Consider the following 26,944-nt stretch of genomic DNA (forward strand, 5'->3'; position numbering starts at 1 on the left):
GAAAAAAAGGAGAGCATACCCGAGGGCGCATTCGATAACGAAAATTTATTAGTAGCTGACATGGTCAATGGACTACTCGTCTTCACTAGTGCTGCCATCGTCATCGTTGCTACGGTCCCACAGCGCGTCGTCGTCCCACGAAATTTCACATTTGGCAAACGACCGCACCACGACATCTTGTGGAACAGCAGCCCATGCCGAATGCACCCAACCACACGCAGCCGTCAGGAAGGCTCTTTTGACAGGCCCGATTGGCGTAATTTTGCAGTCTTCTGCCGCCAGCCACTCGTACTCACGGTGGAGCAGTTCCTTAAAAGGCAAAGATCTGGGCTTGTTTCATGACCATGTCGCACTTCACTGGCAGGGACTAAAGGCCCTTGATAATTTGGAAGTAGCGACACTCTCCTCCTCACGGCGCTTTCCTCCTCAATTCTCCTCGCCCGCCTGCTGCGCATGGCACGCTTTTTCTCCTGGCCGCAGCATTCTATGAAGGCGTGTAATTTTGGGCCAGTTGCGTGCCCCAGTGGTGTTGAAAATTTTGAGAAATGCTGATAGCAGCATCGATAATCCTGAAGGCAACGTTTATGAGGAGGAAGGTATTTTCTTAAAGCCGTTAGAATGGGGTATACTGATGTAAAAGGAGGTAAGGGGAGTTCTATACTCCAGACAATTTTTCTGCCACATGATGAGATGCTTTATTTAGCGCATCTGATCTAGTATTGCTTGTGGCACATCCCTTTGTGTGTGCTTTATTAAGCGAATGCCTTAGATCTCTGTTTCATGGTCGCGTTCTGAGCTACAGAATATATCACGAGACCGAAGGAAGGCTGGAAGCGAACCAAAGCATGTGCAGCCGTGTAAAGAGATGATTACTGACTAGCAAAGCGAAATAATGATTGATTAGTGATTGGATTAAGATGAATTCAGGTGTATTAAGGGGGATTAAGGTGGAATAAAGTTGATGAAGGTAGATTAGTGAATGAAGGTGGATTAAGGTGCATTATGGAGGTTATGGTGGATAAGGGAGGATGAAAGTGAATGAAGGATTCCAGTGGATTAAGGATGATTAATGTCATTAAGGAAATTAGGGTGGATTAATCTTCCTTGCTTGTTCATTATATAAATAAAAACCCATCCCTTATGCAATGCCCCCCCCCCCAAGAAGGGGCCTTTAAGGTAATAAAACTGAACTGAATTAAAGTGAATGAAGGAGGATTAGGGTGGATTAAGGAGGGTTAAGGTGCATTAAGGAAGATTAGGGTGGGTTAAAGTCGATGAAGGTGGATTATGGTGCATTAAGAAGGATTACCGTGGATCAGGGTGCATTATTGTGAATGAAAGAGGATTAAGGTGGATCAAGGTCGATGAAGGTGGATTATGGTGAATTAGGATGGATTAAGGTACGTTAAGAAGGGTTAAGGTCGATTAAGGTGGATTGAGGATTAGCATGGATTAAGGTTTATTACAGCAGGATTTACAACCTTTATCCTCTTCCATCCACCTTAATCCACCCTAATTCTCCTTAATCCCTGTGCATGCACCCTAATGCTCCTTAATGCACCCTACTCGGTCTTAATTCTCATTCATCAAGCCTAATTCACCCTAATGCTCTTTCATCCACCTTAATCCTTATTCAGGCACCTTAATACACCGTATTCCACTTTAATGCACCCTAATACACCTCCATCAACCCTAATCTACCCTAATCCATTATAATCGGTCTTAATCCTCCTCCAGCAACCATAGTTTACCTTAATCTACCCTAATCGACTTTAATCCTCCTGCACCCACCTTAATCCTCCCTAATTCTTGTTCATGTACCCTGATTACTCTAATCAGTCTTAATACTCCACCAACCCTAATTCACCTTAATCCACCCTAATATGCCTTAATCCTCCTTCATCCACCTTAATTCTCTTTCATACACCTTAATACTTATTCATGCACCTTAATACTCCTTAATACTCTAATCCACCTTAATTCAATCACTAATGAATCATTAGTTAACATGGCTAATCATTCCCTTATACAGGAGTGGACATGCTTTGGGTCGCCTCTGGCCTTCCCTAGGTCATGTGATATTTTCTATTCACAACGCCATCTTGAAGCATAGGGATATAAAGGCTTTCGCCTTAAAACTAAAGAAAAGGAATGTGGACTAGCTAAAGCTCAGCACCTGCAATACCACGGGTATACTTGACACTTAATTTTTTCAGGGCTTGCATTCATAATTGTATCTGACTGACGCACAGATCGACGTAAGCTAGAAATAATAGCCCCTCTACAAGCCGCTATTTAAATTTTCAATAAAACAGGCAGCGGATCTTAACAATCGCGAAAAGTGCGATCGAGAAGAGGCTGTATCTACGCACATAATTGTTCACAGTGGAAAGCAGAATCCATAGTTCTGCGTTTCCGACTGAATAACAACAGTTCGCGACGTGCGAGATGATGGAGCCGCCGAAGAATATTAACCATACTGAAGACAACCGCATTTTTATGAAACGTACAAACTGCTGCAACAAAAACGCTGGTGAGCAGGCCGGAAGAATAAAAAGAAAATTCAGCATTACGGTATGCTTTGCTACGAGCAATAAGAAAGTTGTTGGAACAAAGTTCTTTCGGCCAGTGTTATGCAGCCAGTGCTTCCTGTGCAAGCTGTCACGCTTTCCCTGTGGTATCATAAAAACGGCATAACCATCTTCAGGCTTCTTGCTGCAGTTGTATGCGCAACAGCACGGCATAGTGCTAACACATATAGCTGGAAACACATTGTCCAACTTTCGCTACGCTGACCTAAAGCGCGGAGCCAGCCAAGCCGAGGAGAAAAATAGCGAGAGCGAAAAAGAAAAACACAAGCAAAACGCAAGATCGGCGCGTTTCCAAGGGCAACAGCAGGGAGACCAGTCGTCGTGCAGAAAAACGGGGGCAAGACTGGTTGCCGCGGGGGGACGCGCATGTGGCGAGAAGGAGGCGAGGAGGTCGCGCGGCGGCGGCAGAGTTCGAAGAGTGGTGCTACTTTCAAATTATCAAGGGACTTTAGCAGGGACTGATCGCGCATTTCAGCGACGTACGCCGCAAGCTTAGCCTACAGCTCCGGAAAGCGTCCAGACTTCGGCACGTGGGAAATTTCTCACTTGCCGTCACAGGTGAAAATTTCGCTTCGCTGCAGTCGCCACTCTCGCACCAACGAGGTGCGAGAGTGGCGTTCAGGAACATCGAACTTGCGGCCCGCTGCGCAGTGATTTGTTTCTTTGGCGTAAAGGATGGCAGCCCTCTTGAACGCTGCTGTGAACGACTGCCGAATGATTAGTGGGTCTGGAGCACTCATGACGACTGAGGAAGCATAGAAGTAGCACGTAGCCGGCAGTCAAGTGGAATGCGTCAAACCAATGCCTTTCATCAAACTATAGAGAAAGCTAAGCGCAACAGGCAATGAGAAATCTACGAGTGGTGTCTGCTCTTCCATGAACTACCGATACTCCCTGCAAGCGCCGCCGTTCTCAAGGTGCCGCCGCGAATGGAACAGCGGCACTTCCATCAACTATCGACACCCCCTCATTAGTGTTGTGTACACTGTAAAACTCTCAAAAATGTTGAAAAACCCTTACGAAAAGCGAACAAACTCGTGGGATAGCAAAGAGCTACAGGTATGGCCATAGAGCAAACATAAAATTGTAACTACGTTGTAGCTCCCGTTGGTCTCGCTTTTTTGGCAGTGCCATGTTTTGGTTCCGATTGTAAGTCAACCCCCCCACATATGATTTTCAAATATTAAAAAAGGGGTCGACTTACAATCGTGTAAATATGGTACGTGTATTTGCCTGAGCTTCGTCCTTCTGGCTTTGAACGACATTGTAACATGCAGATTGATAATTCTCAGCAAAATATATTGCAACGTAAATGCAACAATGCCCAATGATTATGTATGTGCGCATCTCCTTGTGTTTTGAAAAGATAGGATATGCTTGGAAATTTAGAAGGATGTAGTGTAATAAAGGGACAGCAATGTCTGAAGCAACATGCAGGAGGATTAGACAAGTCCATGCACTACTGATCATTCTATGGTGGCTGAGTGATTGCAGTGCCATATTCGCTCTTGTTAGCTTTAGCCATTTTGTGGCTTGCACAAATCCAACTCAACTTTGGAAGTTATGTCAGTACAGCAAGTTTTGTCACTCCGCTGTATGACCTGGGAGGGGGTTGTCTTTTCACTGTAAGATGACAATTTGTCTTGCATGCCTCAGTGATTTCTGTAATAGCTGCACCTCAAAGTAGAGTGACACATGTTATTTTTTTTCAGAAAGCTGTCGTTATGCCTTATGGGACAAATCTGTATGGATCACCGATCTTGATGCACATTCTCGGGATAAATATCTTGAAAGTGGTGGTAGCCTGAGCAGTTCTGCTAAGTAGATATGGCCCTAAGCATTGACTGGCTTCAATTTTTCAGTGCCAAGGTGTCCCCTAAAGCTACCTATTATATAAAGTTTGTTAGTGAATTTAGTTAATTGAAGATTCAATCAGTGATTGTTGCACAGTTTCTGGTGCTCACTGGCATAAATATTGGTTGTGTTGCAAAAAAAAAACCTGGTTTTCACTGCACTGTTACAGAGTTACAGTGAAACATCCACTACTAGCATCAAGTCATTAGCCAAGCATACACTTTATGATTTAATCACCTACAACACGAATTGAAAGTCTGTCTGCATGTATCACTTTGTGTGTATGTGTTATGTGTGTTTTGTTCTTTGGACCTGTGCGCTTATCATAAATGTGCAAACAAGCATTCAAAAAGTGGCACTTTTGCCTCCTTACAGGGTATGAAGTGATATGGCAGTTTTAATTTACTTTGGGCTTATTTTGCACTCTAGAAGCTGCACCTTTGTGGCTGCCTTTGCTCTTGAGTGGGTAAGTTACGTTGTTAAACAGAATGTTTCCACGCTAAAACAAGTGCTGCACAAGGTCAAAGTGCACTGGTGCAGGTGCTTTATTTATTGGTGCATACAGGGTGTCCTATTCACAGCTTTGTGCAGTGGATTGCACAGCACTCACATTATCCATAGATCCTTATGATATAGTACTCCAATTCCAAAGGCAATGCGTGAGAATTTATATTAGTCCTTCAAATAAGACTATTAATGGATCATGAAACGATTTTGACGATTTTGTAAAAATGTACCGAGTCTTTAGGGTAGGTCCTTCTGATAATTAAGTGACACATTTAAGGGATCCGTGTAAAGTTTGCAATTCATTGCTAGGTTTTAAATGTGTGCATTGCTACCAATCACACTGGCACCACTTCCCTGAGTTTTCAGCTGCACTGCTACAATCTATGTAGTTGGCACACGTGATGTCAGTTGGGCAAGCTGATTGGCTACCCAGGTTGCATCATCGATAATTTTCCCAACTTTATGGGGAACAAATGTTGTTTGTAATGTTGGCTGATTTGTTTTATAGAATAAAGTAACAGAAAGGGATTACACAGTGACTATTCATCACTACGCTCAAGCACTTTCGACACACAGCAAGCATTGTCTGCATGTGTTACATTGTGTTCCATGTTGAGGTTCCTTTCACGAGGACCATGAATCGCCCTTCTTGTGATGTGGACTGCAAATGTAGTGATTGGTGACATGTCAAGCTGCGACATGTCCAGCTGCGACAGGTAACAGGCGAGCGGAGTGACTTAAGCGCATCTAGCTGTCTGTATCTGATCGGCGGCAGGATCTACACATTTGTGGCTGTCACTTCACGCCGGAGGATTACTACCGCAGTAAAGAGTTTTATTGTGTCCAGTATTCTGGTAAACGCAGGTGGACTGGGCATTTTGCCAGATGGACGGTTGCACAAATGGGAACGGCCTGCACGGTGCAGCCACCTGGTGTCAGAGAGCTCAGTGAGACAAACACAGAGCTAGTATAGCAGTAACCAAGGGTATTTTATTTTTCTGCTAGTGTAAATTTTCATCATCAGCGTAACTGTGAATGCATCTTTTCAAATGTTTAAAATGTTTTACACTTGGTTATGGCAACATTAACTCCGTGTTTGGCTGATTAAACTCTTTGCCACCAAGTGGCTGCACCGTGCAGGCTGCTCATGTTTGTCCTGTTCATCGTAGTGGTAGTAGAATGGAGGCGCTTTAGTTTATGCCTCCGCCAAAACGCCCAGCTCGCTTGCGTTTAATGGACTACCGGACACGTTCAGTGCTGTGGCAGAACGTTTGCAATGCACGCTGCTTAGATAGCTGTCACTAGGGATTGATGGCCAGGCAGCTAGCAGAGAGGTTGTTGAGGTTTTGTGTGCTGGCTCCAAGGCAAACGGAAGTAGACAGCATGACATCACATCATGATGCAGAGCCAGTGAAGGCGGAGCTTAGGCCTGTTTATTTGGCGAACGAGTTGAGGAGAGAAAGCATGGCTAGGGAGGAGGGTAACTCGTAATCGTTCATAGCTCTCTTAACATGAGACGCTTCACTTAAATTGTGCTGTTAATGTTTTACTGTAGCTGTACCATAAGCGTCTACAAAATTTGTCTAAACCGTTTCGGGGATCCTTGAATTTCTTTAACACACAATTGAGCTACCCTGATGATAGCAAGGAGCACAATAGAGATGTGTAATGAATTACATACAATGCATGCATTTCTCCTTCTATCATCTGACGGTGTCTGCATGTGGCAACTGCTGATATGAATGGTTTCTGATCACGTGGTATTCACAGCCTAAAGTAAGGTAAGAAAAATATAAAGGAGTGAATCAGTGAAAAAAGATTGGGCAGAAAGCATCAGGGAATGATTATTTCAGTAAAGCGATACCTTTGTGTTATAAACTTGCAGAGATGTCCAGTTGTGTATCACGTGATCTTGTGTGCGATGACAAGATGATGGCAATGGCATAACGATGATGGAATGATGACGATAGAGATGATGACAGCTTGACAATGAACTGGTAAATCATTCTAGAAATCACTTGGTCTGGATTCATCTGGCAGTCAGTCATTATTTCAGACAAGACAGTCTCAATGACAAGACATTCATCAATGTTGCAAAGTTCCAGGTGAACTGCCTATTTCTCCAGCCCATTTTCACCGGAAAACAATGTGAAACAGGCCCTTCCAAGTTGGGGAAGTAGGCAAAGAAAGTGATTGTTTTAATAAAATTTACTTAATATAGAGGATGGCATGATGGCGGACATAGTAGATGGACTGACTGTGTGACAAATAGATGACTATTTGTGTTTTGATTGATTGATTCTGACCAGTGTTTTCTTTCATTCACTTGTTTTTGCTTGCACATTCCTTCCATTTGTTGCAGAGGCCCGTAAGCGGAAAGAGAAAAACTGGGAAGAGAATGACTTTTACGACAGTGATGAGGACACCTTCCTGGATCGGACGGGCACCATTGAGAAGAAGCGCGAGATGCGGAAGAAGATGGCGCGCAAGGAGGCTACAGAGGTCGACACATACGACACCCTGGTGAGATAAGTTTCACATGAGGTGTACCATCTGGTTTGTGGTGACAGTGTTTCGGGAAACAGGTGTGTTTTTATTTTCACTTATCAGGATTGGCAAGACACATTGGGTGGAGACATAGAGCAGAGAACTGAGCAGTTACATGTTGCCACACACAATAGCTTCACTTTTTTGTCAATGATTGCTTTGGCAGAATTGCCATTATCATGTCATCATGCTCATACAAGAAACAGTTGCTTGTCTCATGAGCAGAACCCTATCTACAAGGCCGGAATTTTTGTGTGTATACATTGGGCTTTCCAAACTCCACATTCTATCTTCTCTCTCCCAAGATGCACAACTCCCTCTCTTGGTGTGCGAGCTTCGGCCTGTCATGATTTGCTGAGCACTCGTTCACATCTGCTTGCAGGTGGAGAAACTGCGGATCATTGAGGAGCAAATTGGACAAGTCCAGGCCAAGCTGGAGGAGAGCAAGAGGGCATGTGAGTAGCACTTTGCTAGACAGCTGGCAAGTGCGTTTTCAGTCCTGCTTGGTTATTAAGGCATGTACAACACAGGAACAGTGTTTAATGGCGACTGAAATGTGGTGCATGCTGTGTCACAAATGTAGGAGCCATGAACAAAGTTTTAAAACAAGCATGTTATTGTTCCTATCATCACTTCTGTTGGTGAGGCAGTTCTTGGTTTTCCAAGTGCCTTTTGGCTGCTAAAGGGGTTTTCATCAACTCAGTTTTGAACGATAAGTTTCTGTTGTTGAATCATCTACCTACCATCCTGAGCAGCAAAGCTCTCCATGTAATATTGTGCAGTTAAACCTGTGCAAGCTAGTGAGAAGTGCGTGGCGAGAGGCTTGTGGCGATCTCAAGTCAGTGTTTCTTCTAGATTTCTCAAGCTGAGAGGCTGCTGCAGCAACCTTCTCGCATTTTCCAAAAGGTCCCTTTTGGGGCCACCACAGCGATGCCTCGGTGGAGCTCGCATGTCGCTTGCCGCCCGTGACCCTTCTGTGCGGTCGTTATAGCAGTGCCATTCTTAAACCCCAACAACCGTGGCCTGATACACGCGATCGGAGTGCGCAGGAAGCAGAGTTAAACAGTTAAACGAGTGAACACGATGAGCAGCCGGATGGAGGAAGGTACTGCGGAGGGGTACTGGAATCTCGGCCATTATAGTTTTCTCACAATAGCTCTTCCACCTCCCTATTTTGATTTTTTTCGTGTAACCAATTTTAGCAAATATCACTTATAACAATGTAATTTTTGTGGCACTTGAGTATTGCTATAAGTGGCTTCAACTGTATAGCTGATGTTGCTTTAAGTATATACAGTTGAACCCAGCAGTGACGACATTGGTGGGGCTAGCCAAAAAATTCGCATTCCCGGTAATTTCATTGTTGTGAAATGAGACATCATAAACAAGGAATGCACTGAAAAACAATTGTTCATTGTCGAAATTCAGTTGACTTACTTTGGCAAGTCTTGCTTGAGGGATTGCTGACATCATAAAGTGTGCCCTATGCGTTGGTCACCGATAGTGGCACTGGCACGCAGCGGTATTATCGGTAACTTTTGGGGATATTATTCGGCACTGGACACATCGGCGTCATTGAGCAACAGCGTTCCTGCAGTGCTAAGCATGCCGTCTTGTTGCCAGGAACGCTGTTGCCCGTCTGAGTGCAAGTCGTCCGTAGACGCCCTTGTGTCCAGTGCCGAGACATGAAATCTCGTGAAAGTGGTCGTATCACCAACAGGCGCCTGTACCATCGAGGGACGCCTGTACCAAGAATACAGGCATCTTCCGGCCAATCCCCAGATCCTCATGTGATGCCTGCTGCATGGTACCAAAGCGTACTTGATTCAGGGAACACATTTTTTCTTTTTTTTTTTTATTGGATGATAACTTTCGGTAATACAATATGGTCTTGATTCTGAATTGTGGCCAGTGGCATGGCAGCCCACGCAGTTGCCACCATCTCATGCGCCATAAAAGAAATCCACGTTGGTGGAATGTGGAAGTCATTTACGCTGCACGTTGTTTTCACTGCACACCTTTCCACATAGTTATCATCATCATCAACCTATTTATGTCCACTGCAGGACAAAAGCCTCTCCCTGCGATCTCCAATTACCCCTTTGTCAACCGATTCCAACTTGTGCCTGCAAAGTTTCTAATTTCATCACCCAACCTAGTCTTCTGCCGTCCTCGACTGCGCTTCCCTTCTCTTGGCACCCATTCTGTAACTCTAATGGTCCACCGGTTATCTGTCCTACGCATTACATGGCCTGCCCAGCTCCATTTTTTCAATTTTAATGTCAATTGGAATATCAGCTATCCCAGCTTTCTCTCTAATGCACACTGCTCTCTTCCTGTCTCTTAATCTTACCCTTAACATTTTTCGTTCTATCGCTATTTGCACAGTCCTTAACTTGTTCTTTCGAGAGCTTCTTTGTCAACCTCCCAAGTTTCTGTCCCATATGTTAGCACCAGTGGGGTGCAGTGATTGTACATCTTTCTTTGCAATGATAGTGATAAGCTCTCAGTCAGGGGACGCTAATCATGAGCCGCAGAGTGTGTACGCACTATGCATGGTACACAAATCGTCATCAGTACAAGGTGATGGCAGTGCAGCTGTGCCATTCGAAATGGACAAATGGCAAACAGGCTGGTGGTCACGACATGTTTCTGGCGCCAGCGATCGCTTCTGGTGCTTTGCAGATTTTATGACGGCTCTGCAAGCATGTTGTGGTGGTATTTTACACAATTTAAGTTGCAGAAAAGGCGTTTGAGCACTTTTTGGGCTTTTTTAGCCTTACATGGATAGATAATATGGAGACTAATGTTCCGCTAAATTTTGTTAATGTGGGATTGTAGTTTAGTGGTTGAGATACAAAATGCATCAACTTCTATGGGCGTTCATCATGAATATGAAATTATTTTTTGCGGTGAGAATTTTGATGTCTCAGGCTTTCATTATCATGGGGTTCAACTGTATGTTTATGATGTGATGATATTGGAAAAAAACATTTTAGATTTACTTCATTATGTGTAATAGTTCACTGTATATCTACGTTTGTTATACCAATTGAGGTTTACTGTATATTGTAATGCTGACCTGTGACTACACAGGTACTGCCTGTGTTAGCCAAATGAAGTAGTCCTGAGTCCCATAAGACAGTGAATAGTGCAACAGTTAGAAACGTTTACGTCTGCCGTGTGTAACCAAAGCCCTGCCAACTGAGCTTTTCCTCCCCCTCTTGTCACTGTCTGCACTGTGAACGCTCCCAGGGTGTCTATCTCTGACGAGCCCACCTGGGCAGTTCTGTGCACTGCGTGCTCCTCCCCCATTATGTTTGGGAGAGGAGCACTTGAGTGTCGGAGCGAAAGCAGTGTTCTGTGGAGAGCGGTGGCAATTATCCTGCTCTCTCGAGTCTGCAAAGTGCCCTTGAGCAGACACTGCCGAGGACGAGTCCTTGATGCACCATGTATATCTGGTTGAGCATGGCCTATTCATGGCCATTGTCGGCCCGAATCTCTTATTTAATCCTTACATGCTCTAGACTGGCCTGGTCTAGTTATCGGTACGCGATATATAAGAACATCACTTATACATTGTTACCAGAGTGCAGTGGAAAATTGACGGGTAGCTTGGTGGCGCAGCACCTGTGGCATTATGCTGCCAAGCAGGTTGAATTCCTTGCTGCAGTTACACTAAAGCTTGGATAGAACATAATAATGGCATTTAACCCTTTCAGATGCTGTCAACGCAATTGTGTACAGCAAATAGTGCATCAACAGCAAGAACACTGATGGAAGTAATGATATTTAAAATATGTTTCACACATCTTGAAACACTTATTATTGGAACTGTGCTGCAATTTTGAATAATGTGCAGACTGTTTTAGCAAAATGAGTGGGATGGTAGACGGTTGGGTATTCTTTCTCGGTGTCAGTATGTTGTATGTGGCGGGTTAACTTCTTTCATTGTTTTTCACAATGTCATGCACCAGGCATAATTTTCAAGTGGCTGGATAAGTGCTTTTCTAGCTTTTAAAAACACGAAATAGTTTATGTTCTCATATTTGATGTTCCTGTAGTGAGTTTTCGCATGGAGTCCACATTCTGTAAACTTGACAAAACTCAATAATTGAAAATTCTTAATCTTTTCTGCAGCTGTACACTTTCTATGATTCTGAAGATGCAAGAATTGTGGTGAAAGCAAGTTTTTCAATCAACGGGATAAAATGGCGTCTGAGAGGGTTAACCAAATTTTTAGTGCAAGCTAAAGTAACCTGGGTAGTAAAAATGAATCCAAAGGACTCTTCTGTGCCACCACACGTTGTTCAGGTGTAGCTATGATACGTAAAATGTCATCAGCTCATAAGGCGCAGCCACAGCTTGTTGTAAGCCCCAAATTTAACGCTTCAGCCAGGGTTTTATGCCAGTGCCATAGGCACTAGCGAATGTGGAAATACACATGTGCATTCTAGTTGTAGTCAGGAGGTCGACGAAAGTTCGTCTGGTCAGGTAACATGATGATGAAGAAATTGCGGTCACTGACCAAGTCAAGGTGAAAATAACACACAGACGTTTTGGGACCCATACAGGTTCCTTGATCACACTAAAGGCGGGCAAGAGCCGCAAGTCGCTTTTATGCCAAAATGTGACGTAGAGAACGGGTGTAGTTGGCAGGCAGATTTCCATCAGTCCTGTTGTTCTAGTTGTGTCAACTGAATACTGGTTCAGTTTATCATAAGTTTAGTAAAGGATAAGAAACATTGCCTGATAAACCTGATCGTCCTTGTGATGGGTGTGCAGCCGAGCGAGCTGAGAGTGAAGCAGACGACTCACTGGAGGCATTCATGAGTGCACTCAAGTCTCGCTCGCTGGAGGACAAGACACAAAGGTCGAGGTGGCGACAGGAATTGGCTGGACTGCTGCAGGAGCGGCTCAGGCTCACACGTCTTGCCAACATTGCGAAGCCCGCCCACTTGCCACCACTTACTGGGTGAGTCGACCAGGGGCGACAAAAAGAAAATATAATTACGTGCACTGAGACAACACACATTGGTTGAAGTACCAGATGTGTGCGTTGCTGCCCATGTTACTTTTGTAAGGCTACTTTATTGCTTGTTTTGTGATTAAGGAATCGTCTTGCGAAGTTGCGCAGTGGGACACAAGCTACCACCAGGAAAACCTTGTTGAGATGAGCGACCCTCTATACTACAGGTTACACACAAAAATTCTTTGCTTGCCATGTAGACCATCCCGTGACTTTTTAATTGTATTGGCTTACAAATCATATTGGTTATGCGGGTTGCGTTTCATGCTACTTTCAGCAGAGCATAAGTAGAAAACTTTCATCGACTTTATGAAAATGTATGCTTTACACTAAGGGTGCTCTTTTGAATAGCACTTGCAACTTCTGGTAATGTTACATCAGAGTAATGGCTGTTAAAGGTACAGACGGGAACAAGAGTCTAAAGACCGTGGCATCAAAAAAAAAAAAAAGAAAGAAAGAAAGAAAGAATGTAAATTTCTTTTAGCACAGCCATGTAACGTCACCATCTTCATCTTCAGCCTATTTTTATGTCCACTGCAGGACAAAGGCGATCTCCACTAACCCCCGTCTTTTGCTGGCGGATTACAAGTTATTCCTGCAGATTTTCTAATTTCATCCCTCCACCTAATTCTCTGCTGTCCTCGACTGCACTTCCTCTCTCTGGGCGCCCATTCTGTAACTCGAATGGTCCACCGGTTATCTATCTTATGCATTGCATGGCCTGCCCAGCTCCACATTTTTCTCTTGATGTCAGCTAGAATATCGCCTATTTCCGTTTACTCTTTGATCCACACCATTCTCTTCCTGTCCTTTACTGTTATGCCTAACATTTCTCTTTTCATTGCTTGTTGAGGAGTCCTTACCTTGTTCTCGAGCTGTTTTGATAGCCCTCAAGTTTCTGCCCTATATGTTAATGTTAGTATGGGTAAAACGTAGTCATTTTATACACCTTTCTTTTTAAAGATAGCGGTAAGCTGTTGGTCAAGATTTGGTAATGCCTGCCATATGTGCCGTGCAGTATGGAATCGTCTTAATGTGTGACATCATTCAAACAGGCGCACATTGGCTCTAACCCTTGTTTTCAGCCTTTATGCCTTTGTGCGAAGAAAACAGATTTTTTTTTTTGAGGCATCTCTGGTTCCTGGACTTGCTCTTGACTGTACATATTCTTATATATCTATACTGGCTATTCCTTCCATCGGCTTTTGACTCTAAGAAAGTGGTGCCCTCTATGTAACTTAGCGATATTTTCCCGGATGTTGGCCATGCTTGGTGTGGATTCATTAGAGTGACAGAAGGTTCGTACACCTCCCTGAAATCCCTTAAATTTCGAAAAAAGAGATACAAGGGCCCTTAAAACTCCTTGAAAGTACATGTGCTCCTTGGATTCCATTTAAAAACGGGGGTTGGGGCAACTTTTGGACACTCAAAGTAACAAACTCCGCACAGGCTCTATGTCGTGGACACTGTCTATCGGAAAATGATCATATATATATTTCCCTTTCAGAGTGTCGCTAAACAATTTGCAGTGTGACATGTGCACTGCCATCAACGACAGGCTTGTTTAAATCACTGTTGCCATTGTGGAGCTAGACAAACCCAGACCAAGTGTCCAAGCCGTGCCACCATTTTGTTGTTTTGCTAATTGTTTCACATCGCAGCCATCATGGTGTCACCTAAGATTCCTAGGCTCTAAAAATGCCTGGTGGAAAGTAAGTTTCCGTCATTTCGCTTTGACATGCTGAGTATCTTTGGCTGCAGTCAGACACTACTACCCATCATGCCAGATGGTGACTGACATCATTACAGTGGGAAAGTTCACTTAGAAAAGTGGCCTGAAGAATTTGAAGCATGTGGGCAACTCGGCAGCTGCTTAGCTGAAAAAAAATTGCAGTGAAGAAAAACGAGATGTTACTATTTTTTGGCGTATGTGTACGAATAAGCTTTGTTTCCCTCTCCTTGAAATTTGGCCTTCGGCATCCTTGAAATCGTTGAATTGCCCTTGAATTTTGAGTCAAATGTTGTGCATGAACCCTGTTGACAACCACCTTCAATGAGCATACGCCTATGTTGTTCATAAAGTTGCGTGCAGAAGCGAGTGGTGGCGGCAGTGAATGGCAAAAGTAGTCTAAATTTTAAAAACACAGGGTAAAATGTCCGGGAACATGGTACCAATGTTGTGGCTTTCATGCATTGACTTTCATCTATATTGAATCAACTGGACCGACATTGTGAATGCGCAGGACATGAGGGCTCTTGACTAATGCATCCCCCATGCCGCCTTTTTTTTTAAAGCAAAGCTTTCTTTTTGTGAACCCTTCCAGACTTTGCTGACCGTGCTGCTGCTGTCTTGCCAAATAGCTCAACACAGAACAGCAGACGTACAATGATTCAGCATGTACAGATAGCCATTTGTACTACCACTACAAATGTGCTTGTCACTGGCTCTGTTCTGTAATGAATTATGCAACAAACCAACAAATGCTGCCTGGATATATCCTCACTACAGCAAACACGCGCCCTCAAGTGCATCATTGCTTTATTAAAAATTAAAGTGGTTTCTTTGGCTCCTTCTCCAGTTTTAAAGCGAACACATTTTTGGGGGCTCTTTCACCTGTTCTGGTGGTTGAACTTTCTCCACTGAGTGCACATGCTCTCGCACATTTGAGTTGCGAAGCGAGTTCATCATCGAATGCCAACTGGCCCTTTTAAGACGCACATGCTGTTATGCGAGAGCTTTCGGTCGCCTGAAGGTTTAGTTGCTGTGGTCAGTGGCGGCGTTGTGTCACAATTTTTTTCGCTGTCCGGGGCTGGTGGTTGCAGGGTGCATTCGTCGCTGAAGTCTCTTGCATGCCTCTCTCTGTGCCATTTCCTCTTGCTGTCTCACTGCAGCTTTGCTTAGACTGACTCTCACTGTGATTTCTTTTTTTCTTGGCTGGAAGCTCACCTTTATCTTGCACTTGCTTGCAGTGCTTTGCTAAATCCACAAGCTAAAGGCGAGGCACAAGGATCGAAGAAGGTCCTCCCAATGACGGGATCCCTGAAGAACAGGAAGAAACTGGTGAGAAAGATTGCACACTTTGGGAGGTGGAAGGGAAGCAAACGATTGGATCTTACACGTGGTTTTATACGTGGAATCGTTACCAAAAGGTTTGACTCTATTAAGATACGACAGTGCAGGTTATTGTGCAACAAAAGAGATACTTTACAAATTCCTTGACGCGTAACTATCAGTGGCACCACTGTCGCCCATGCAAAGTCATTTGGAAAGGAGGTTGCAGCGATTGACCATCGTTGGTTGACTTGGCTGAAGAGGGGGTGTATAAAATGATACAGCTGCCACTAGCATTGTTCTCTCGACCAGAGTCCTGGAATAACCGTAGTTATCCTGTATTGTCTGGTTTCCATGTTTGCTTCGAAAATTTCAAGTATCAAATTCAGATATTGAGTACAGATTAAATAGCTAGGACAATCCAATTTGTATTCAAAGTTTCAAGAACTGTTCATGCAACCCATACTGTTACCACACAGTTTAAAACTATTCCTTCTCTCAAAGCCACATATCAACGTCATTGCCAACTATGGTGGTCTCATCGACAGTTTCCCTACACACAATGTCATGGTGGAGTTTGAATCGGCATAGTCTGCCATTTACAGGGGAGAGCTATGGAAAGTCCTGACGTGTGAAGTCCTTTTTCCACAGAAAGCATCAGCAGTTGACTCAAGAGGACACGTAACCTAGCATCAATGAACCAAGTGCCTGTGCAACATTGGCATGCATTGCTTTAGGCAGCAGTTTTCTTTATTTGTAGTCAAATGAGCAGTTTTGTGGATATATAGAATTGTTCAGTTGCAAAAAAAGTGACAAATCTTTCCTTTTAAAGTGTTATAGATGTATTCTGAGGTAGTGATCTTCCGTTAACAACTCCAAAACATTTATCTCGAAGGTTAAGGTGAGTCCGGACAGTCTCATTGGCTGCATGCAAATTATGACAGCTGTGCTATTTCTGTCTGCACCGACTGAGAATCTGCTTATATGTACTATATTACAAGATTGTTATTAGTAGGCTGCACTTTGTTAGATCTTTGTATTGCACTAACCTATGACATTGTCGGGTGCGTTGATCAATTTGCCAAGGGAATCACATTTCAGGTCATGCCAGAGCCCGAGAGAAGGGTGGTCGCATGCTCGTCTAGTCAAGATGGAGAGGAAGAAGACGAAGAGGAGGACGACAATGAACAAGGAGGAGAAAACGGGGCCGAAGCTGCCAGCAAAGCCAGTGATGGTGCCAAGTCGGAGGATGGAACCAGCCGCAACACGGACACAGTCATGGACGAAACACCAGACAGCGGAACACCCTCAAGTCAAACGACAGAAGAGCAAGGAAAGACGGATGGAGCAAAATACGAAGACAAGTCCACATCTCAAGCCAAGACTGAGGAGGCAGAGAAGAAGCCAGTCATCATTGGTAAGCATAATTTTGATCTCATTGTGTGCAGCGGTGATGGTGTATTATTTCTAATGGTGTATAAATAACGTCGTGGGACCTGCTACAGTGCAGTGGAACTAGGTGCAGTCGAACCTCAATATAATGGACATGCATATTAAGTAAATATGAAATGTTTCGCTGATATCAGCCTGTAACGAATATGTGCTTAGAATGAATATTGGATATAGTAACGAAGGTATTTTTATGTTGCATGTGAGTTCATTTAATAATGTTCGATTGTGACTACAACATCTGTTAACATTGCCTTCTGAAACTGTTAAGCCTAATGTAGTCAGTAGCGGTGCTGCAGCCTAGAGTGGATGCAGAAGTGCTAACTTTGTTAGTCTTTCACTGCTGCATGTACATTGCGACAAATCCACCTCGGAAAAATTTAGAAAAAAATCTGCAAAGCTTGTCGGTTATATTTTTTCATCACATTTGTGTGGTGTAGTGTCCCAATATGAATTAAAAAAAAGTCTTTATAGTTTTCTTCTTATATTTACCCAGAACGTTAAAAAAAAAAATTTGTCTGGAAGTGGGTGCAGATGTGTTTCCAGGTGTGTGATGACAGGAATATAAATCACAAAATAATGCGTTTGGGCACCTAAACTTACCTGAAAGCACTAAAATGAGTTTACTACAAGTGTGGGTCATTTATGCCAAGCAAAGTGGAATATATATATATATATATATATATATATATATATATATATATATATATATATATATATTATGGCCTGAATGAGTAGGATTTATCCTGGCGATATCATTGGTACAGACAGACAGGATGTGGGAGCGAAAGTTTGTATCAACTGCAAAGGGACATGGGGTTCCTCGAAAAGAAAGAAACACCATTGAAAATTTGTTCCGAGGCAGCATTCTGCAGTAGGGTAGTTGGTTATATGTTTTGAGGTAGGAACAGCGCTAAGGACAAGGACAAAGTGAAGACATATATATTAAAAAGCGATTCATTGCTTTGCTATATACCTTTTAACTATCATTATTATATTATAAATTTCTTAGTCCCTGTAAGGTCACCCATGAGCATGTAGGTGCCACTTCCATTAAGGTTATCATCATGATTCATTGCTTCACACGAAGCCACACATCCACTGTAGCTGGGATCACCCACTCAGTGGAACACACAATAAATAAATAAAATTAGAGGAACAGTTATCTTACATAATTTGGCCCCTGGTTGAAGGCTTGAATAGGGCACCAATACCTGTTAAGGGCAGTTGCTCTACCATTAACAGGGAGCTTTCATTTACACACCTAGAGTTTTAGGGTGGTGTCTGCCTTTGAAAGGGTACACGCCACCACATGCTATTTGTTAGGCAAAGCTTTCTGCCAAACATAGCGATTTTGGAAACTCGAAATGGTGGTTCATGGCCAAGATATACGACGATACCCATGATCATTAGCCCTGTGTAAGTAATCACATAAGCTCTGCACCTAGCCGCCGAAAGATATAGCATGCGCAAGCTGTCTACAGTGGTGGAACAGCTGCGCCAATTGCGCCAAGATTGGTGCCCTTGTTCCAAAATGCCACATTACGGAAAATTGTGCCGAGCCTGCACCAAAGAAGCACAAGAGCTGCTTTGCTAGTGAAACTGAAACCAGAATCTAGTGCACACGATCGTCACCATTATTAGCGTCATGGAGGTGAACCGAGTGGCCGTAGCCACTGTAGGCACCATACAGCTACAGATATACATAGGCGATTCCATCGGTCCTCCATTTGCCGTTTTTGCTGTTTTGTTGCATTTATCTCTGGCAGAGGTTCAGTGTCTTGTCACTGTGTGGTTTTGTCTGTGCCATTTGTGGCGCAATTCTGTATTCCTCATATTGCTATGGTGCAGAGCTCACTCAAGAAAGTTGTCGGATCGAAAACAAGCTTCGGACAACTTTCGGTTGCACATTGTTTGGCATAGTTGTTGACAGTGCCCCTTTAAACATACCTTGTAATATGTGTACTTAACTTCTAAAAAAAAACAAAGAGTTTGGCAACCGCTGACTAATAATTTGCTGTCGGTGGGAACCTTCCTTGCAAACCTGCTTGATCGGAAAATCACATCCTGTGGTTGTAATCTAAACAGCTTTCACACGACCCAACAATCAGTTATGAATTTTGTAAGGCAGAAGTAAAGAAACCTGTGGATATCTTCAAAAAAGAATTCAGTTGTACACATCCTATAGGGCATGATCTTCCTTACATGTCCTTGATCAATTTTTTTTTTCTTTTGCTCGTTTGCAGCTCAAACACCTGGTGGAAGTCGAAATGGTAGAAGTGGCTTTATGCTGTGATGTATGCACAGGGAAAAGCCTTCTGTTAAAAATTAATAAGGCTAGCCTGGCAATTTTTATCCCAAAATGCCAAATTGATACGCACAAGGCTGACTTTGTATCTGAGTACTATTTCAGTTAATATCGAGACCATATAGCGTATAGATATATGCTCGACCCTGCGTAAAAAGTGCTCATCGCTGCGACGAAAGGTCAAATGACTGTTCCACCACTGTGCATAGTTAAACAGACTAATAGGGCATTCTTTATTACCAAACAAAAACGGGGCTTAATGCACTTCATGTTCTTGATGAGAGATGATGCTACCAAGTGTGTGCAAACATGCTGCAGAACTTGTTTTCCATACTTCATGCGACATACAAATTTAAAGAAATGAATGTAACGTGTTCCAATAAAATAAAAAGGCAACATATATATTGACAGCACATGCAGGTTCCTTGTGCGAATTGCAATGCTATAATGAAAGAAATTTAATTATTAGCGTACCATTATCGGCACGTCATCTACTGTATTGGAAATCAAAATGGCAGTCTGCCAAATTTTTCAAAAGCATTGTGGGCTTAAGTGGCATGACAGAAAATTGCTTTCTAGGTCCAGAGAGGCCTCCCATGGTGCTGGAGTTTGTCAAAAAGGCACCCAAGATCATTCGGACAACCGAGAAGAAGGCAAGTTTGTTGCTCAATTTTCCAGCTGTGCAATGTCTTCGTTTCAGCCGTGCTTTTCTCCAAAAATCATGAGCCATTCCACTCTGTGAAGGTGGTTGACCAGCAAAGCTGTTTAGCACACAACACAGCGGTGGCACATAATTTTAAACAAAAGCACGAACTCATTTATTGTCTTAATGGGTGGTCATTATTTTACTTGAAACTGCAATCACATTGTTTGATAACGTCAAATCGATGCACGTACGCCGCTGGGCGGTCGGTTGGGCTGGATCGGTGTGGCATCGCAAGGGATATGTCTGCAACACGGAACGCGTAAACCACTGCCTTCTCAGTACCGACACATCCACATTGAAATCACTGACGACAACAGGGGTAGTGTCATTGGAGCTAATTCACGCAAAGTGTGTAACCATGAACCTTATGGGACTATGAGTCATTGATGGTGACAGTTTTCTACATGCCGTTCTGCGTGTTGTATGTGTGATTAGAAAGAATTTAAGCACTGTTCGCTTCACTTTGCTGAGTGCTCGTAGCCTCTGCCTTACGGGGGATATGAGCCATTGATGATGATAGCTTTATGTTCACGGAGGACAAAAATGCACGGAACCCTAGCCATATACAGCTTCGCTGTAAAAATTACTAGAGGAAAGTCTCCTACAAGTGTGTTGGTTCAGCCTGAATGGCAATGATGGGTAGTACATGGATTTGCCGAAGATTTGTCCTTGTGGCTTCAAATAGTATTGCGAATTTGAAAATTAATTTTCGTAGGAAACTCCGTGGTTTTGAAACTCCTTGTTGTTGAAATCGACAACCCTTTTGTTGTTGGTACTTGTGGCGATGCTTAGTAAAAGGTAAAAGCAAATTGCTGGATCAATGTAGGCTGTTTGATCACTCTGCTAGGAGCCGTGCAGCACGTTTTTTTATGCCAGGAGATGAGCTGCCCGTAAGCACTCGTTTACACTGCTTCATCTTCACGTATCGTCTCGCTCGTGGTGGAAACACGAATCAGTGCTTCACTTTTATGCAGCCAGGAACCATGCCACGCTATGACTATTGTTACGGGGACATTATATTCATGAGCACAGACTGGCAAGATGGCACAGCCCTGCAGCCAATGTCGAAGTCGGCACGAGTACAGTGCCAGCCAAAACCATTGTCATCTTTGTCAGTGTGCAAAGCATCCGTCACAATGTGTTCAGTTCTCAAACAGTATTGGTTGAAGTGCCAGTGGCTCTCTTCTGTTGTAGTATAACCAAACTGTTTGCCTTTAGCAAGACAGTTAAAAGTGTCCTTTGTTGGCAGTAGCAGTACACACTACCATGCCTTATTACCGTGATCTTTCTGCCAGCGCATTGTATTAGCTGCAGCCAGAGCTTACCAATTACACCAGTTGCAACGCTCCCCACAGACCCGTCACTTCAGCACCCAGACACACTTGGAGAAAAGCATAGTGTTTTTATTTGTGGCACCTATGTACGAAAAAACTGTCAAGCTCCACTTCTCCATCACTGCTACAAGAAAAAAAAAGTTTAAACATTTTCAAGCAAAGTATTTTTAAGTCGGGATTTGCCATTTTTTTAGCATGTTTACCGGACAATGGGTGACATCTAAACAAAACTTCATTTTTCCGCTCAATTAAGCCTCACATATTGACTCGAAAAGCATGCCCGGAGTTTTGGAACTGGTGAGATTGAAGAACTCTGGTGACAGCATTGTTGAATCACTGTTGTGTGGTGAACAGAGTGGCTTGCTGTCCTTGCAGAACAAAGAGAGCCAGAAGAAGAAACACCCATTTGAGAGTTCAGATGACTACGTTGGATGGCTTCCTCCAGAAGGTGAGCTTGCTTGCACTGCTCGTCTTGGTTTCAAGAATTTGAGAACTGTCATGGTAGCCTCAGAGACAACGTGACAGACAAAAGCGACGCTTCATATAGTAGACTCACTCTTTGCCTTGTGGCAAGGGTGATGCCGAGGAGGTGGCCTGATGATGAGATCACTTTTTTTTTACCACTGTTCCGTCTTTTCAGTTGCTTTACCCACTTACAGTTTGGCAAGGTTAAACTTCATATATATTATTTTTAACGTTTAATTCATCACGCAATTCTCCTCGTGCAGGCCAGTCTGGGGATGGCAAGACACACCTCAACGCCAAGTATGGGTACTAAGCCAGCGCCAGGTTGGAGAGGCATGGTGGCTACATCGTCGTGCATGCACGTTCATTTCACATCACCTTTCGCGAAGATGCCTGTGTAAATAGCAGTCGAAAAGAATAAAGACACTCTTGTTGATTGAAGGTTTCTTATTTTCCTAAACATCCCACAGAAGCAGTGGGCACAGGGTGTAATTGCATCGTTAATCTTGGCTGTACAGTGTTATTTACATGGGTAGGACAGACAACAGAACATAACTACAAGGAGAACTGCTCTTGTCAATCACAGCAGCCAGTATTTGCAGCACATCTGAGAATAACAATCTAGAAGCAAGAAGTGAATCGCCAGGCGATAGTTCGTACGACAGGTCTCGACTGTCGAAGTTATGCTGCCTGGGTAGCATGCATAAGAACATCAACATGCAAGCTGTGGTCTGAGTACATTGTGTTTATAAGTCGGTGTTCCTGAGAATGTTACCCAAGTTGTGTACAACTCATACAATCAAGACTCTAACTGGTAGGCTACACTGAATGAAGGCCAGGGGATGATTGTGTGCTTTGGTGTCTGTATTAACATGCTGCAAGTTTTGCTCACAAACACATAGTTCTTCACAAGACTTTGTAGCCAAATGGGGGTCACATCTGTACAGAGAGTCTCCATAAACAAATAATCCATTCACTTAATACTTCATCTGAACCAGAATATTGTAGCAATTCCATTTGATTCCTTTTCACCAGTGTCACTGGTTCGATCAATGGCCAACCAAACACGGTCATCACAGCTGGGCAGTTAGGAGTGGCCAACAGGAATGGAAGTTCAGTGAAAGGAATAGTTGCAATGCGCTGAACCTGTGGGTCTGCATTTTCAATCACATGTGGCAGCATTCTCTAAACCAATAGAAGCAGATGCAAGAAAAGCAACTTGACACCCAGCAACCTGTACCTAGTAACTGCACTGATAAGACAGGAAAGCAGTAACACTGCAACATCCAGGCATGTTTTTTGCTACATTCAGACAGTGCACTAAATCCCATATGAACATATAGCCAAAAGTGATGATTGATCAAGAATGCAGCCCCCAGCTTGGGAGTGTAAAGCTTGACGAGTGGGAATTGAAAATGCTGTGAACATGCTCTGCACAGGTTAAACGAATGGCAACATGCAGATATGCCACATTGCACTGAGTAAAATGAGTGGAAACAGGTAGGTAATGCCATATTGAATCTGTGAAACAAACAGTGAGGAACAATACCCCGAAAACGAGGTCGGAAAATGAAAGGAAAATCGAGTGGGCCTTAAAGCTGTGCAATGGTTACAAGTATTTGAGAAGCTGAACATGCTAGAGCTACATGGCATCTGTCCAGCTACAAACGCAGTAATGTATTCCATAGAAAAGATTTCAAAAAGCCGGACCCAGCTCCAAGACTCGAATGAATGATTGCCTTCTGCTTACTGAATTAACCAGTCTAGTCACTTACATGTTGCACATGGCAAATCATCACCACTTTTCCTTTAGGTGCCACCAAACAGCTTTAACAAACGCTAAACCACATGCCGACAAGAGACATGATGGCAAGTTGATGCCCAAAAAGCAACATATATATACGCTATGCACTTAAGACATCAAGCAAAATGAAGGCTGACCGCAAGTACTTGCGCAAGTTATCTGGTAAAAGGAAGTCTTGCATAAAACGCAAGAAGCAAGATAAATTCAAGCACAAGTGAGTGGCCGCTTTTAATATACAAGAAAATATCATTAAGAAATGGCACCAAAAGGCATGCGAGAAACCTTCATGCACTGCAAGGTTTAGGGCGGTGAAAATTTTATGCAGGATGCTGTTCGGCATCACAATTATCATTGGCCTATGTCCACTGCAGGACAATGGCTTTCCCAGCCCTGTTATCCTTTGTCCTCATTACACCTGCAGGCATTGGCTGGCAGGACATGCTGTATTTCCATGCTGGCATTGAGGTTTCACCAGTTATGCTTGTTGTTTCGCTCAGACGCAAGCAACGCCAGCCGACGCTGGTATAAATGTGTGAAGGCCTTCTGCATCTTGACACTGAAGTGAGGCATGCTCTTTGTCTTTGGTCATTGGCTTGCATTACACACCAGTACACGCTTTGCCTTCAGTGCCGCCGGATGTGTGTGCCCACTACTCCGATGGAGCGTTTGTAATTTCTCAAACCTTGCCACCTGGCTGCCCCATACGTGAAAGCTCGCACGCAATGTCTTCGCTTAGCCAGTGCATTTCCTCAATCACATCGGCACCCATGCCACTCAATCCAAGTGCCCCTATGCTCCTAGAGAGTTTCCGCCGTTCCACCGCTGTTAGGTTTGGTGCCCGACACCACGTGTTGACAGGAATTTCAACCGACCATCCCACCGCTGCCACCAGTTTGTTGCGTACTCCAGGAAATCGTCTCGCCCCTGCTTGGTCGCCATGGTCTACCGGATGCCTGCAGCCTGCCGACAACGCCACGCTACCCAATAAGTAACGTCGGTCGAGCTTCAGTAGGCAGGCGCCGCTACTACTCGGCAGCAGTACGATACGCTACCCTGGAGTACGCAACACCGCTCGGTATAGCCCTCGCCAAGGAATTGCTCGATATCCTCATAATGCAGAATACAGGCTATGTCCCTTCGAGTGCTACCGCGTTACATGTAACCAACCACATGTTCGCCGGGTCACACAGAAAGATTACTTCTTGATACCAGAGCGAGAGGAATACAGCAATAAGGATCAAGAGGAGGATGGAAAAACACTGGCACCGTGAAGTGTTTTAACAGCACCTACCCTGATTGGCGGCTACCCTGATTGGAGTTGAGCTGGCTTTTGCTGTCCAATGCTTTGCATATTAGTTAGAGACTGCTATCAATGATAGAGAGAGCCCAAGAAAAATGTAGAAACGCCACAATCTTCTGATTTAGTGAAGTGATTCAAATCCTTAAATGAGCAGCCACTAAAGCATACCTGCAGCATTGCCCGACACCGCAGTAATAAACAGTGCCAAGAGCAAGTGCAGAGGTATCGTATGATGGCTTGAAAGACAATATGAAAGCAATGCAGCCAGATACCGTATCCCTTAATGTTTAACCTGCACTCCCAATTATAACACCCCAAAAAGAAGAAAAGAAATGTGCCAAAGTGCACAGAAATATTTGCATATAACAATGCTCAGATTTTTTTTGAAAAACAGTCACCATTCACGGATGCATGACTCGTTCATGCCATATCCTTGGCCAGCGGCTCTGTTCCCCACCTCTTCGGCAACATCGATAATTTGTGCACCTCTCTTTAAATCGCTTCACATATTGCCATTAAACAGTGTGCACATGTACAAGGTCACATAAGTCATTGATCAAGCGTTAGCCAAGAATGAAGAAGCATTCCCATTAAGCATACTTACATTACCTACACAGAATATGAGAGCCTACACTAATAATCACTTTAACCTGTGTGCTTGTAAAAATGATTATGAAAAGAGATTACTGGAATTTAATGAGGCCCTAATTTGCAATTATATTCCAAATAATATTAAAGCTGATCACTTTTTACCAGCAATAAAACAGTCTTTATTGAATTGCGTGAATGGCTATTGTGAGTTACGAGCTGCTTCTGTATTTCTTTTTTTGCTATATTCATAAAATTTCTGTGCACCGTATGTTATCTTGCTGAAAATGAAAAATGAGTTATTTGTTACATGGAGCCGCCACTAGCCGCGATGGTTAAGGGTCCAACAATGTTTTGTGTACATGGAGTAAACCGTTTGGTTGAAATAAAGAAATGAATGAACCTTCAGATTCTACTGCATGGTAAAGGACTGCCGTCAAGCGCAGCCGATTGTGACGAGAGTTCTGGTTTGGCGGCAGCGCTGCACGCGCTCTTTGCTAACTACTAACATAGCTAAACAACAAAATGGCGACCTAGAAAGAAGGGAACAGGCAACCAAAACAGAGGACAGGCGAGGTTTGAAAAGCGGTGGTCGAGGTAGGGTGGGGCTTTTTCGGAGATAACGAAACTTTGGATGGCGGTGAACTCCGCCTCGAGATGTGGCCTAATGGCAGTGCAGCACGCACTGCTGCGAAGCCACACCTAAAGGCATAATTCATATACAAGTCTCACCAGCCCTTACTGCTACATTTAAAAATGTTTGGTGCGGGTTACCCGTGCAAATGCACGGTAGTATGAAAATAACTAATTTCTCTCCAGCCACCAGACGACACCTGAGGTCACGTCTCAGTTGCACGCTCCTGGGTATACTTTCACACAGTGGAGCACTGCTCTGCAACGCAAGAACTGGACGTGAAGAATGGGATGGAGGATAGACGAGAAGTGAACACGCTCGTTAACCTACCCGTATTGTGTGTCCTAAGTCCCATTCTTCTATGTCCAGATCTCATTGTCTCACTCTGTCCGTTTCTTAGTGTGGCTGCAAATGACAAAAAAAATCGAGCCCCTTGGATTCCCTTAATCTCGCATAATGCACAGCAAGGGCCTCGTGCACGGCAGCTCTGACGCCACAAGGCGGCATATGAGGATTTATTGGCCACTTCCGTACCTTCACTTTTACGTCAGACTGCATCCAATGCGACACCTCGTAGAAGAGGTGGGCAATCATATTAGCTGATCAGATTCGCTGATCAACGTGCGCTGAAAGCAATACCTCCACAACTAGTCAAGCCAGAGTACGGTTGCTCCATGCTGCAACCTTTGAGTCACTTGGAGTGTGTTACATTAGCATTCAGCAGTTGACAATGTTGTGCCAAGCAAAATAACTCCTCCATCAAACAGAGCCAAGGC

General features: G+C 43.8%; 1 protein-coding gene across 1 annotated transcript in view; it reads left to right on the plus strand.

Moving 5' to 3' along the window:
• LOC126534124 (kanadaptin) overlaps nt 1-22,278 on the plus strand; it is a 39,129-nt gene extending 16,851 nt beyond the window's left edge. Inside the window, exons 8-15 of the mRNA XM_050181352.3 lie at nt 7,315-7,475; nt 7,882-7,954; nt 12,285-12,474; nt 15,499-15,589; nt 16,682-16,997; nt 19,917-19,990; nt 21,753-21,825; nt 22,106-22,278. Of these exons, the coding sequence (XP_050037309.3) occupies nt 7,315-7,475; nt 7,882-7,954; nt 12,285-12,474; nt 15,499-15,589; nt 16,682-16,997; nt 19,917-19,990; nt 21,753-21,825; nt 22,106-22,155 (1,028 nt within the window). The 3' untranslated portion in view covers nt 22,156-22,278. The remainder of the gene's footprint in view (nt 1-7,314; nt 7,476-7,881; nt 7,955-12,284; nt 12,475-15,498; nt 15,590-16,681; nt 16,998-19,916; nt 19,991-21,752; nt 21,826-22,105) is intronic.
• Nucleotides 22,279-26,944: the final 4,666 nt, after the last annotated feature.

The sequence above is a fragment of the Dermacentor andersoni genome, chromosome 7, assembly GCF_023375885.2.
Source record: "Dermacentor andersoni chromosome 7, qqDerAnde1_hic_scaffold, whole genome shotgun sequence".
NCBI classification, from domain to species: domain Eukaryota; kingdom Metazoa; phylum Arthropoda; class Arachnida; order Ixodida; family Ixodidae; genus Dermacentor; species Dermacentor andersoni.